This window comes from Danio rerio, chromosome 25, assembly GCF_049306965.1.
Source record: "Danio rerio strain Tuebingen ecotype United States chromosome 25, GRCz12tu, whole genome shotgun sequence".
NCBI classification, from domain to species: Eukaryota; Metazoa; Chordata; class Actinopteri; order Cypriniformes; family Danionidae; genus Danio; species Danio rerio.
Window position 1 is genome coordinate 1,132,501 of NC_133200.1, and position 12,995 is coordinate 1,145,495.

The window sequence follows — 12,995 nt, forward strand, 5'->3', positions numbered from 1 at the left end:
AGTCTGTATGTATATGTTTGTGTGTGTGTTTGTGTCTATGTATGTGTGTGTGCGTTTACATGTTTGACCGTGTGTGGGTGTGTATGTGTTTATAGTGTGTGTGTGTGTGTGTATGTGTTTATAAGTGTGTGTTTATGTGTTTGAGTGTGTGTGATTATGTAAGTGTATGTGTGTGTGTATTTGTAATATAGTGTGTTTATGTGACCATTTATGTTTGTGTCTATATGTGTGTGTGTGTGTGTGTGTGTGTGTGTGTGTGTGTGTGTTTATAAATTTCTTTTTATGTGTGCACACACACACACACACACACACACACACACACACACACACACACACACACACACACACACACACACACACACACACACACACACACACACACACACACTGTACAGACGAGACGCTCAGCTTGATAATAACTCTCCAGCAGCAGCAGATCTGCATTATTGATTCTCTTATTTTAGCAGAACTCTGGAGGAGGAATCAAATATTATATAAAGCCTCCATGAGTGATTCATTATTCACACACTGAACACAGGAGCAGGACACAAAAACACACACACACACACACACACACACACACACACGCACGCACACACTTCAAACTCCACACAGAAACGCCAACTGACCCAGCCGAGGAACCAGCAACCTTCTTGCTGTGAGGCGACAGCACTACCTACTGCGTCGCCATGTGTGTGTGTGTGTGTGTGTATATAATTTATTGATTTTTTTCCCAGCACTAATATATCTTAAATTCTCCAAACACCAACAAATAAAACATTTATCAAGCCTGAAGGTCTGGATGAGTTGATGAGATGTTCCTTTCCTCACCTCTGCTAGTTTGTACGGCACGATCAGTCTCTCTCCCACAGTCACTGTTTTGCGTGTTGTCAAAGCCTCAAAAAGCATCTCCTCCTTCACCTGCGCGACAAAACACACGCACGCGCACACGCACACACACACACACACACACACACACACACACACACACACACACACACACACACACACACACACACACACACACACACACACACCATCAGAACTGCGGATTATTTCATTGAACAACATTATTCTGAGGATGACTGTGGCAAGCAACAGGGTTCAAACGGTAATTCTGACTTTTTAATCCAGCAATACTGACTTCATCTGGTTGTTCCCTCTAGACATGTTTCTAGTAATTCTGAAATGACATCTTGCAGTTCTGGATTTACATCTCACAGTCATGGTCCTTCAAGCTGCAAAGCTTTAAAGAGCCCATATTATGGGTTTTTGAAAATTCCCCTCCATGTAGTGTGTAACACAGCTCTAAGTGAAGTGAAGTATCCAGCTAAGGCTTAAATCTGTAAGAATACAGTGTTTAAAACGGTTGATTCATCTATAAAAGAGTCGACTCATAGTGCTTCAAACGAGTCGCCTTGATACCGACTCATTAGGTGTTTCGCCATGACGTACGAACGAAACCAAGTTATTCACATGCACGCGCAAACCCGGGAGATTTCAAACCTGAGGCCCCGCCCTCTAACACAGAAACCCAGACACACACTCACAAACACACGCACACACACACACACACACACACACACGCACACAAACATGCCGGTGGATTGAAGTCACACTGCAGATGGATATATTGAGTCTCTACCCAAAGATGAAACCTCAGCATTATAGCCAAGCAGTTGGAAACTACTGGAAACTTCTGGAAACTACATGCTACAAAGAATACTTCATCAGCGTTTGTTAAAGGAAGGATCAGTAAAGAGTAACTTACAGCTGGACATCAGGATGGGTTTCTTCCTCCATTTCTCAAGTGTAAGTACGTGCGATTAAAGTTGCCTCGTTGACTCGAGCTTGCAAATGTATTTAGTTGTGTTTTGTTACTTGTAACCGAGTGTACTGTATCAGGTTAACTGGCTATATTCTCTTATGGCGTGCAGTCACGTTAAAAACGCGACGCGTGCTGCTTTGTGTATGGAGCTCCGTGGACGAGAAGTGTGTGTGTCTGTGTGTGCGTGTGCGCGCGCTGTCGTCCAGAGGTGTGTGTGTTAGTTTGTGTGTGTGTGTGCGCGGGCGTTGTCGTCCGGAGCAGGGTTAAGTGCGTGTGTGTGTGTGTGTGTGTGTCTGTGAAAAGAGCAGAGTGAGAAGCTAGGAGATCTCCTCAACTGTTTTTGGAGTTTTTGCTCAATAAAATAGTCGTCTGAATTTTCAAGTCCATAGTCTGTATTTACATTGACCCACTGGCAGCTAAACTCCACGCCTACACTATCTAGCGTGTATGAACTGTGATTACTTTTATATTGCTGATTAGCTGTTTGGCATTTCACTCTCTGACTGAAGGCAGTCGACCAATCGCAACAGACTGTCATCGGTCCAATCAGCGCAGATTAGCTTCGCGCTAAGGAGGGGTTTGGGAACAAATGAATCACTGGACGATTCATACAGGAGTCGCTGGGATAATTAGGTAAAAATAAATGCAGATTATAAGACCATGAAAGTGTTTTTTTGACCTTGTATGCATATTAAACTGTTGTTGGAGACCCTTACAACCAAGATATGACCCTATTTCATGTATAATATGGGCTCTTTAAAACTGCGACTTCCAGTGGTGGACAGAGTACTGAAAAATCACTCATGTAAAAGCAACATTACTTGCCTAAAAATGTAGTGCAAGTGGAGTAAAAGTGTCTGTTGTAAGTATTAATTAGAGTAAGAGTGAAAAGTAGAGCTTTCAAGAGTACTCAAGTGTAGTGAGTAGTGAATATTACGCTATATGTAATGTGTGGATGTGTGTAAACGTGTAGTGCGTTTAGTAACTGTCCAGCAGGCACACAATATCATAGACCTTAATATTAGGTTAGATTTAGGTTGTGATGTCAGCTGACCAAAACTCAATGTCTAGCTAGAGTTTAAGAACGTTATTTTGATGACCAATAATGACGTCATTAGATGTTGATATTTGGTTGATTTAAGGTTGTTAGAAAGTGACTAAAATTCAACATCAAAGCCAAAATCTTAAACCAACATCATATTGACGTCATATACTGACATATATTCATCAGGTATGGCAACCAAAATCTGATACAACGTCTGATAGATGTCATAGTGGTAGCGTCCACACAACGTCAAGCTGTAACATCATTGGACGTTGATATTTGGTTGATTTTAGGTTGGACATTGACGTCACTCGTTCTAATGTCAACACAGTTTTCATTTCCAAATACAATGCTACGTCTCCACAACGTTAGGGTACAATGTCGATCTAACAACATATTGACGTTCTGTGTCTGCTGGATGTTTGAGGCCATTTCGGTCATCATACAGTAAACATCCGTCATCTCATCAGTGACCTGCACCTAATCAGTCTCTGGGTCAACGTGTGTAAAGATTTTGGACATCTTCTTGGACACTTTTAATGCTTCCAAACAGTCTGCTGCGATTATAAGTCGCCCAAGTCTTGAGGAAGTACATTATGAGGTGATTTACCTTCTATGTGTGATTTGATTGGACAGGAATCGCAGGACTGAATTTTCGAATCCCCATAGACAAGAGCAAATACAGTAGTGACAGCAGGTTGAAGGACAGTAGTGGAGTAAAAGTGCCGATACTGCAGTAAACATGTGCTCAAGTGAAAGTAAATGTACACATTTATAAAACTACTTAGCAAAGTACAATTCCTGAGAAACACTACTCAATTACTGCAGCTTGAGTATTTGTAACTAGTTACTTCACACCACTGGCGACTTTGTGAGTTACCTCCTCAGAAATGGGACGTCAGAAATGTTACCTTCCAATTTCAATTTCAAAATTGACTTAAGGGTTTAAGCAAACCTCGAGCACTTTTTTTGAGATTTGAACAGATCTATGTGTGTGTTGAGCATCAATTTCGACAAGATTAGCCCCCGTCAGCTTTATTTGTGTGGAAAACTGGATAATTTTAAGCTTTTGTCTGCTAATTTCATCTTCTGGCGGTAAAATCATGTTTGGGGTGGGATCAAAATCGTTTTTCAAATTCGTATTTCCGATTTCTGATCTGCAAACTTCAGAATATTTTACATCAATAAATTGTCATAAACCCTGTTGTACTGTATGTTGGGATGAACGACAAGCACATTTCCCACCGAGAAATTTCATAAAAGCCCACCATAAGAAGCCAAGACACATGAGCCTCCTCTAACATGCAAGTGTTTCCCTATAAAATCCTCAAATGCATATAAACATCTATTTTACCCTGTTAATTCCCACAAACTCCTGCTTTACTGCTGTGTGTGTGCATATCTGTGGTGGTTAGCAGTGCAACTCTTTACGCCAACATTATCATAAATGACTAAGACATTATAAAAAGAAAATTGACATGAGAAAACTAAAGCTCATAAAGCTGAAAAACTCTCAATAAACTCCACTTCAGTTTAAATCAAACGCCTCAGTGTGTATGGCTAAAAGACCATCAAGAAAAACCTTCAACACACGTTTAAGTGATTGGGATGGAGCTAAAAAAATTAAATATAACATTAAAATCAACATACAAAATGTATGATAGTTAAAAAATATTTCTCAAAAACATCAATTAAATAATAAAGTAATGATCAAATAATAATAAATAATCACTTATTAATAGTAATAATGAAATAATACATTATAATCAAGCTGAATATAAAATCAAATCTCTATCAATCTAAAATCAAATACTATAACAGTGAACAAACGCACACGAGCTGACGTCAGCATGAACTCAATTAATTTAGAAATGTGTGTGAATCAGCTATCATCAATCATTGTTCTTGTTTGCAGACCCGGACAGTAATAAAGGCGGTCTCACCTCCAGCAGTTCAGAGACGATGGGAAGCACCTCTGGATTACAGATATCGATGGAGTCATCACGAAACGTTTTCTTCTTATAGCGGATATTTCCCAGGTGAAGAATCGCAGACAGTAACGAAAAGATCCTGACCAGAACGAAACATTTCTGAATCAGAAATACATCATAACAGAGAAGGCAAAACACTGACAGAGAAAAACATCCTAAACCCCGCCCACTGAAGTCATATCAGCCAATGAGAAATCAGTAGAGTGACTGACAGGGAAAACTACAACTTCAGAAAAACATCTGCCAGAAAAACCCCGCCCACTAAAGTCACATCAGCCAATGAGGAATCAGCAGAGTGATTGAAATGTAGAACTATAACTTCAGAAAAACATCAGCCCCATAACCTGACCCACTAAAGTCACATCAGCCAATCAGAGATCTGCAGCGACCGACAGGCGAAACTGTAACTTCTGAAAAACATCAGTTTCAAAACCCCGCCCACTTAAGTTACATCAGCCAATGAATGATCAGCAGAGTGATTGACACGCAGAACTGCAACGTTTGAAAAACATCAGCCCCAAAACCCAGCCCACTAAAGTCATATCAGCCAATCAGAGATCAGCAGAGTGACTGCAGGCGGAGCTGTAACTCCCAAAACCCCACCCACTACAGTCACATCAGCCAATGAGTGACCAGCAGAGTGACTGACAGGCAAAAACTACAACTTAAGAAAAACATTAGTGCCAAAACCCCGCCCACTAAAATTACATCAATCAATCAAAGATCAGTAGTGACTGACAGGTAGAACTAAAATTTCTGAAAAACATCAGCCCATAATCCTGCCCACTACATTCAAGTCACATCAGCCAATGAGTGAGCAGCAGAGTGATTGACAAGCAGAACTGCAATTTCTGAAAAACATCAAGCCAAAAACCCCACCCACTAATGTCACATCAGCCAATGAGTGAGCAGCAGAGTGATTGAGGGCAGTAACTCACTGTTTCCTTGTGGTGGGCAGAAACCCCACCATCTCCATGGCCAGCTGGAGACGCTCGAAATCATGCTTCAGATCCTCAGCCTCCACTGAGAAACAGTCCTGAACACACATACACACACACACCTTCAGTTCATGACACACCAATTTAGAGAAAATATTCACACAAGACTTCATGTTGGAGCTATTACTCTGATAAGAGAGGCATGAGTAAAATTACAGAAAAAAATATTAAATTGTAAATAAGTACCATTAACATTGAAAAACTAGTAACTTTGGCCAATGAAAATCAATCAATAAATCAATCAATCAGTAAATGCATTACTTAATTTACAAAAACACAAACTTGTAAGATTTTTATTTTTGAAAATCAAAAATAATAGATAATAATGTTGAAATTTAAAAAAAAAATAACATTTTAAAATGCAATAATTAATATAATCCAATAAAAATAAAGAAAATAAATCTGTAATATAAAAATTAAATAAATAAAACAATCAAATAAAAAGAAAACCATTTTAAACAAAATGCTATAAAAATAGCTAATTAAAAATAAAATGCAGCAGCAAATGAAATGTTCTGTGCTGTCTAGGAAGGGAGAACTTCAGCTAAACGGTGATATGACGATGTGAATCAAGAGCTTTATTAAATGCTGACACACACACACACACACACACACACACACACATACACACACACACACACACACACACACACTACTGACCAGCTCAGTGTCACAGTGATTCCCCCAGTGCTGCTTGTGGACAGACTTTGTGATCTGTAAAACAAACAGACGGTCATCTGTATGTGTATACAAAGATAATAATAATAATAATAATAATAATAATAATAATAATAATTTAAAAAAAAGTTAAATATCTAAAGTACATAGTCTAATAATTTGTATTTTATAAATTTGAATCGCTCAACAGTCTTTAGTGTTTTATTTTTTGTTCAAATGAAAATCCTCCATCCACAATAATGTTTGCTAGTTGAAATAAGCAATAATAACCAAAAAAATAATATATAGACTTTTTTTTTGCTATTTTTATAATATTTCATAATTTATATTCAGTTTAAATTAAAACAAAAATAAACTAGAAACAAAATAAAAGCAATTGAAAGCAAACAAATAAACCAACAAAAATCACAAAAACACAAATGACTAAAAATATATAAAACAACAGAAATCTAAAAGCAAAACATTTTGAACAACTAAAACCTGCAATATTTGCACAAAACTTAAATTACACTTAGTATAAATATAACACCAATACAGTGTGTGTGCGTGTGTGTGTGTGTGTGCATGTGTGATGATGCCGACCACTGTCACCATGACAACAGCATCAGCAGCTCAGTGTGTTTGTGAGATTATAGTGCAGCTTTCCAAAAAATGAGCTTATCAGAGGGTTTCTGCTGTACTGTATGATATGAAACACACACACACACACACACACACACACACACACACACACACACACACACACACACACACACACACACACACACACACACACACACACACGCACACGCACGCACACGCACACGCACACACACACGCATACACACATACACACATACACACACACACACAGTACCTGATTGAGGTAATGATACTCCTCTGGTCTGAGCAGATGAAATGATCTCCTCTCGTCTTCACTCGCTCCGGCCAGCAGGTAATAAAACACATGATAATTCCTGAAGAATGAAGACCAAAGAGGAGATATAAAGACACATCAGCACCAAAACCCAGCGCACTAAAATCACATCAGCCAATCAGAGATGAGCAGAGTGATTGACAGGCAAAACTGTAACTTTAGAGAAAATCAGCCCCAAACCCTGCCCACTAAAGTCGAGTCAGCCAATTAGAGATGAGCAGAGTGATTGACAGGCAGAACTGTAACTTTAGATAGAAACCTGCACCAAACCCCTCCCACAAAAGTCTCATCAGCCAATAAGAGATCAGCAGAGTGACAGATAGGCAGAACTGTAACTTTAGAGAAAATCAGCCCTAATCCCCTCCCACTAAAGTCTCATCTACCAATCAGAGACCAGCAGAGTGATTGACAGGAGACGCACCTCTCGTTGTGCTCTTGATAAACCAGTCGAGATTTCTCCAGCAGATACTTCTCCACATACGCTCTGAAATCAGCAAATAACAGAAACATTCGTCACAATCAAACATAATCATCACAAACCCTCCACACACAAACTCTGAATCAGTACTAAATACAAATATATTAGCGTTTCATAAATACATTTATTAAATAATTAAATATTTCATAAAAATTATTTAGATTTTCTCAGTTGCACAGTAAATTTAACCATGAAATGATACAACTTTCTGAATTTCTACAAATTAACCATTAAACTAGCATTGTTAATGCCCGGTTAAAATATTACCAGTTTCTGAACATTTACAAAGGGATTTTAGTCATGCACCATCATTTTACATTGTTTTTAGACATGCATCGATCAATAACAATGTTTTTCAATAGTTTACCTTGTTACATCTGCCACAGCAATACCATGTTTCCACACAAGCACCACAGCATTCATGTTTTTTTAAGATTTACCATTGAAATACCATTTCTTGGTACTTTTTAAAACGTTTTTTAACGTTTACCATGATTTTTAAATAATTGCAATGGCATTTTTCCAGACATATACCACAGTATTCCCATGCTTTTGGTCAAGGACTATAGTAATCCCATGACTGGACTGGACTCACCCTCTGACGGTGCCGCTCTCCTGGTAGTTGACTTGGATGAACTTGCCGAAGCGGCTGGAGTTGTTATTATGGGCTGTTTTAGCGTTTCCAAAAGCCTGAGGAGGAAAAACAAACACATCACAGATCATATCTGAGGGGTTCGAGATGGTTGCTATGTGGTTGCTAGAATGTTTCTAGGTTATAGCTATGCGGTTGCTATGCAGTTGCTAGGGTGTCCCGTAGTTTGTGGTTGACGGGATGTTCAAACTGAATGGGATGCGGTTGCTAGGGTGTGCCTAAGTTTTTGTTACGTGGCTATTAGGGTATTCAGGATGGTTGCTATGAGGCAGCTGTGGAGATTTGGGTGGTTGTAAGTCATTGTTCTTAGTAGCTACAGTATTCAGAATGGTTGCTATGCAGTTGCTAGGGTGTGTCAATGTGATTGCAGTGAATTTACTTGGGTTTTGATGTCTGCTATGTTAGGGTGTTTTGTGTGGTTGCTAGGGCTTATCTACAGTAACTCCTTACTTTGCATTTGCTAGGGTGTTCAGAATGGTTGCTATGAGTTACTAGGGTGTTGCAAAGGTTCATCTACAGTGACCCATTGCCATGTGGTTGCTCTGTGTGTATATGTGTGTGTGTGTGTGTGTGTGTGTGTGCTCTAATGGTTTCTGCCCTCTGCGTTTGCTCTATAAAGCAGTTTCTCTGTGTTTTCTGTCAGCACAGGCCGCAGTTCAGCAGCAGGAAGCCAGAGGCGCATTCACACTGTCACTTCCTGTTAGCTGACAGAATAAGAGCGCAGTTTCCCTTGGAATGAATGAGCAGTGTTTACTGAGGACTGCAGACTGACGGCTTCATTACAGAAACACTCGTGCTGCAGTAATCACGATTATTCTGTTTCTGACACTAATGATAATCACGTTAACTGGATAATTAAACAGCAGACCATCAGCTCTGGCCTGCAGACACAAACACAGCTTTAACAACACATTTACTGGATGAACATCACAAACATACGCAGGAAGATAGACTGTATGGCTGGAGGGGATAAAAAAATAATAAAACAATAATAATTTTTTTTAATATTACAGAAATAATTTTATATTAAATTAAAAATAATAATAATAATTATTATTATTATATATATTTTTAAATCATTTAAATGATTACAAATATTTAACATTTAAAATATAAAAGTAAAAATTACATTTAAAATGCTGAGAAAATAAAAATACATTGAGATATTTTAACGTTTTTCTAATATAAAATAATGAATATAAAATATAAAGAATAAATATTTAAATATAAAATTTCTAATAATTTAATATAAAATATATATTTAACCCCTGAAATAATTCAATATATAAAATTAAATGTTTAAAAACCTGCAGTATAGTTTAGATTCAAATACAAGTTAAACAATTAAATTAAAATGGCACATATTTTAACATCAGACAAATTTTATAAGGCAAGGTTTATTTTACATTTAAATATAAAGAATTAAGTGAAATATATTTAAATACATTTAAACAAATGTTTAAAATACTAAAATATTAAAATACTAAAGATTTAAGAAATGTTTAACATTTTTACTTTATATTTCAGAACTAAAAACAAATAAAAATTATATTGCATTTGTTTAATAAAATAAAAATACATTAACCCATTAATAACATTATAAATATAATATAATCTAATTTAACAATATGATATGTATATGTATATATCAGAAAAAACTCTTCCAACTACATCCGTTTACATCAGTGAGAGTTAAATGACTGTTTGCATTTAGCTCATGTAATAATACTCACAGAAAAAAGACAGTACTGAACACATATGATATATAGGTCAACACACACACACACACACACACACACACACACACACACACACACACACACACACACACAGCATGCAAATACAGAAAAGCATTTATGCTTTGCATGTATATTTTGCCCAGGGCTGAACCTGACATTAACTACATGATAAAGTCTTACAATCACAAAAAGGTCAGTTGATTCTAGATGAAAACATGATGCTTCTAAAACACTGACCGGTCCTTGCAACTAAATGCGTTTCGGAAAGAATATATAGCAAAATAATGAATGAACGAAAGAATAAATAAACAAATAAATAAATAAAAACAAAATTAAAAATTTTAAATAAATGAAATTAAAAATAATAGAAAAATTAATCAAATAAAACCTACATCTGATGTGAATAAGAAATGCAGAAAATGTAATCACAAAAATAAATATAAATGTTCAGTTCTTCATTATAAGCCTCAACCTTCAGTTCTGCTTCACCAGGGGAACTTCTGCACACACAAACACAGGCTAAACGAGGATATAATAGAGACTTCTTCTGTTTTATAATTGGATGCTGTTAAAAACAAAACCACAAACTGTACCTAACAGCAAACATTTGCATTCCAGAACAACAAACACACAGTTGTTCTCTAACGTGATGTACTGTAGATCAGGAGAAAGTGGCATTAAATGACAAACACAAGACAGCGCTGATCATCCGATGAAGACACCGCTAACTACTAGTTTTAACACTGGTTATTGAATACTGTTGTAGAAAAATAAAAAGTGCACATTAAGACAAACACAGAAAGAAATTAGATTAATATCAAACTGAATTGAGTAGAAACTGTTTTAATGAATTCAATGTGCTGCAGACAGAAATTCTGCTCACTGCAGATGTGGTCGAACGATAAGGATGACATATAAACGGTAGAAATTTGTCAGATCATCTAAAATTCTGATCTCATTTGAGCTGCTCTGCGGACGAAACTCAATCTCACATTCAGATTCCCTCGAGAATGCTGACAAAGAGACCAAAAAAACCTGAGAAACAGAGGAACAGATGCTTCAGGAATCATTCTAGACAACTGAGCACAACAGAAACTTGATGAAATGTTCTGGATGGTTGTTATGCTGTTGCTAGGGCATTCTGGGGGGTTGCTATGCTGTTCTTAATGTGTTGCTATCCAGCCATAAGGGTGTTGTGGGTGGTTGCTATTGTCCTTTAAATGGTTACAGTGTTGCGATCAAGCCATCAGTATGTTGTGGGTGGTTGCTATGCTGTTGCTATGGTGTTCTAAGTCGTTACGGTGTTAACAGCCGGTGTTAAGTCGTAACATTAGGATGTTGTTAATGGTTGCTATGGTGTTTATAAGTGGTTACAATGTTGCGATCCAGCCATTAAGGTGTTGTGGGTTGTTGCTATTGTGTTTTAAGTGGTTACAGTGTTGCCATCCAGTCATTAGGCTGTTGTGGGTGGTTGCTATGCAGTCGCTATGGTGTTCTAAGTTGTTACAGTGTTGTGATCCAGCCATTAGGATGTTGTTAATGGTTGCTATGGTGTTATAAGTGGTTACAATGTTGCGATCCAACCATTAAGGTGTTGTGGGTTGTTGCTATTGTGTTTTAAATGGTTACAGTGTTGCCATCCAGTCATTAGGCTGTCGTGGGTGGTTGCTATGCAGTCGCTATGGTGTTCTAAGTTGTTACAGTGTTGCGATCCAGCCATTAGGATGTTGTTGATGGTTTCTATTGGTGTTCTAAGTGGTTACAGTGTTGCTATCCAGTCATAAGGGTGTTGTGGGTGGTTGCTTTGCAGTTGTTTTTGTGTTTTAATTGTTATGGTGTTGCTGTCCAGTCATTATGGTGTTGTGGGTGGTTGCTATGCAGTCGCTATGGTGTTCTAAGTTGTTACAGTGTTGCGATCCAGCCATTAGGATGTTGTTGATGGTTGCTATGGTGTTCTAAGTGGTTACAGTGTTGCTATCCAGTCACTAGGGTGTTGTGGGAGGTTGCTATGGTATTCTAAGTGGTTACGGTGTTGTTCTCCAGTCATTATGGTGTTGTGGGTGGTTGCTATGATGTTCTCCACGGTTACGGTGTTGCTCTCTAGTTCCTAAAGAGTTCTGAGTGGTTATTACAGTATTACAGGTGGTTGCTATGCAGTTGCTAAGGTGAATAATAAACATCAAGCATGCAGGTAAAATTCACTTGCTGTAATTTTAGTAGAGAAAAGATAAACAAATTCCCCTTTCCTGGACAGCAATGCTTTAAAGCTTGCACAACACCAGCATTAGATGATCAGTAGAGTGTGTTAAAACGGCTGCGTTTCCCTAACGTTCCTCTAACATTGGCTGGGTTGTGCTGAGGTTGTTTATGCTACGGTGAGCTAGCAAACATTTAGCATCTCTGTGGAGGTTCATGAGAGCGTGAAGCAGAATCACTGAGACTCCATACAAGCCTGAAGGTCTCGTCAAACACAGCGGCTCATTCCAGCTGAAGTGCATTATAGTGTGTGTGTGTGTGTGTGTGTGTGTGTGTGTGTGTGTGTCGCTACAATCAATATTGCACAGTAGAGTAGTAAAAGCATTGGCAGAAAACACACACACACACACACACACACACTGCTGACAGACGTGAGCTGATAGAGGAGGTGAAGCAGCTCTAAAGCCTCATCCA

At 38.0% G+C, this 12,995-nt stretch overlaps 2 protein-coding genes across 2 annotated transcripts in view; both read right to left on the minus strand.

Moving 5' to 3' along the window:
• Positions 1–12,995, minus strand: part of twf1a (twinfilin actin-binding protein 1a) — a 606,573-nt gene that overhangs the window by 400,363 nt on the left and 193,215 nt on the right. The window lies entirely within an intron of this gene.
• myo9ab (myosin IXAb) overlaps positions 1–12,995 on the minus strand; it is a 65,610-nt gene that overhangs the window by 42,042 nt on the left and 10,573 nt on the right. Inside the window, exons 3-9 of the mRNA NM_001423784.1 lie at positions 8,530–8,624; positions 7,878–7,940; positions 7,397–7,496; positions 6,523–6,576; positions 5,803–5,900; positions 4,817–4,943; positions 832–921 (exon numbers count right to left, since the gene is read on the minus strand). Of these exons, the coding sequence (NP_001410713.1) occupies positions 832–921; positions 4,817–4,943; positions 5,803–5,900; positions 6,523–6,576; positions 7,397–7,496; positions 7,878–7,940; positions 8,530–8,624 (627 nt within the window). The remainder of the gene's footprint in view (positions 1–831; positions 922–4,816; positions 4,944–5,802; positions 5,901–6,522; positions 6,577–7,396; positions 7,497–7,877; positions 7,941–8,529; positions 8,625–12,995) is intronic.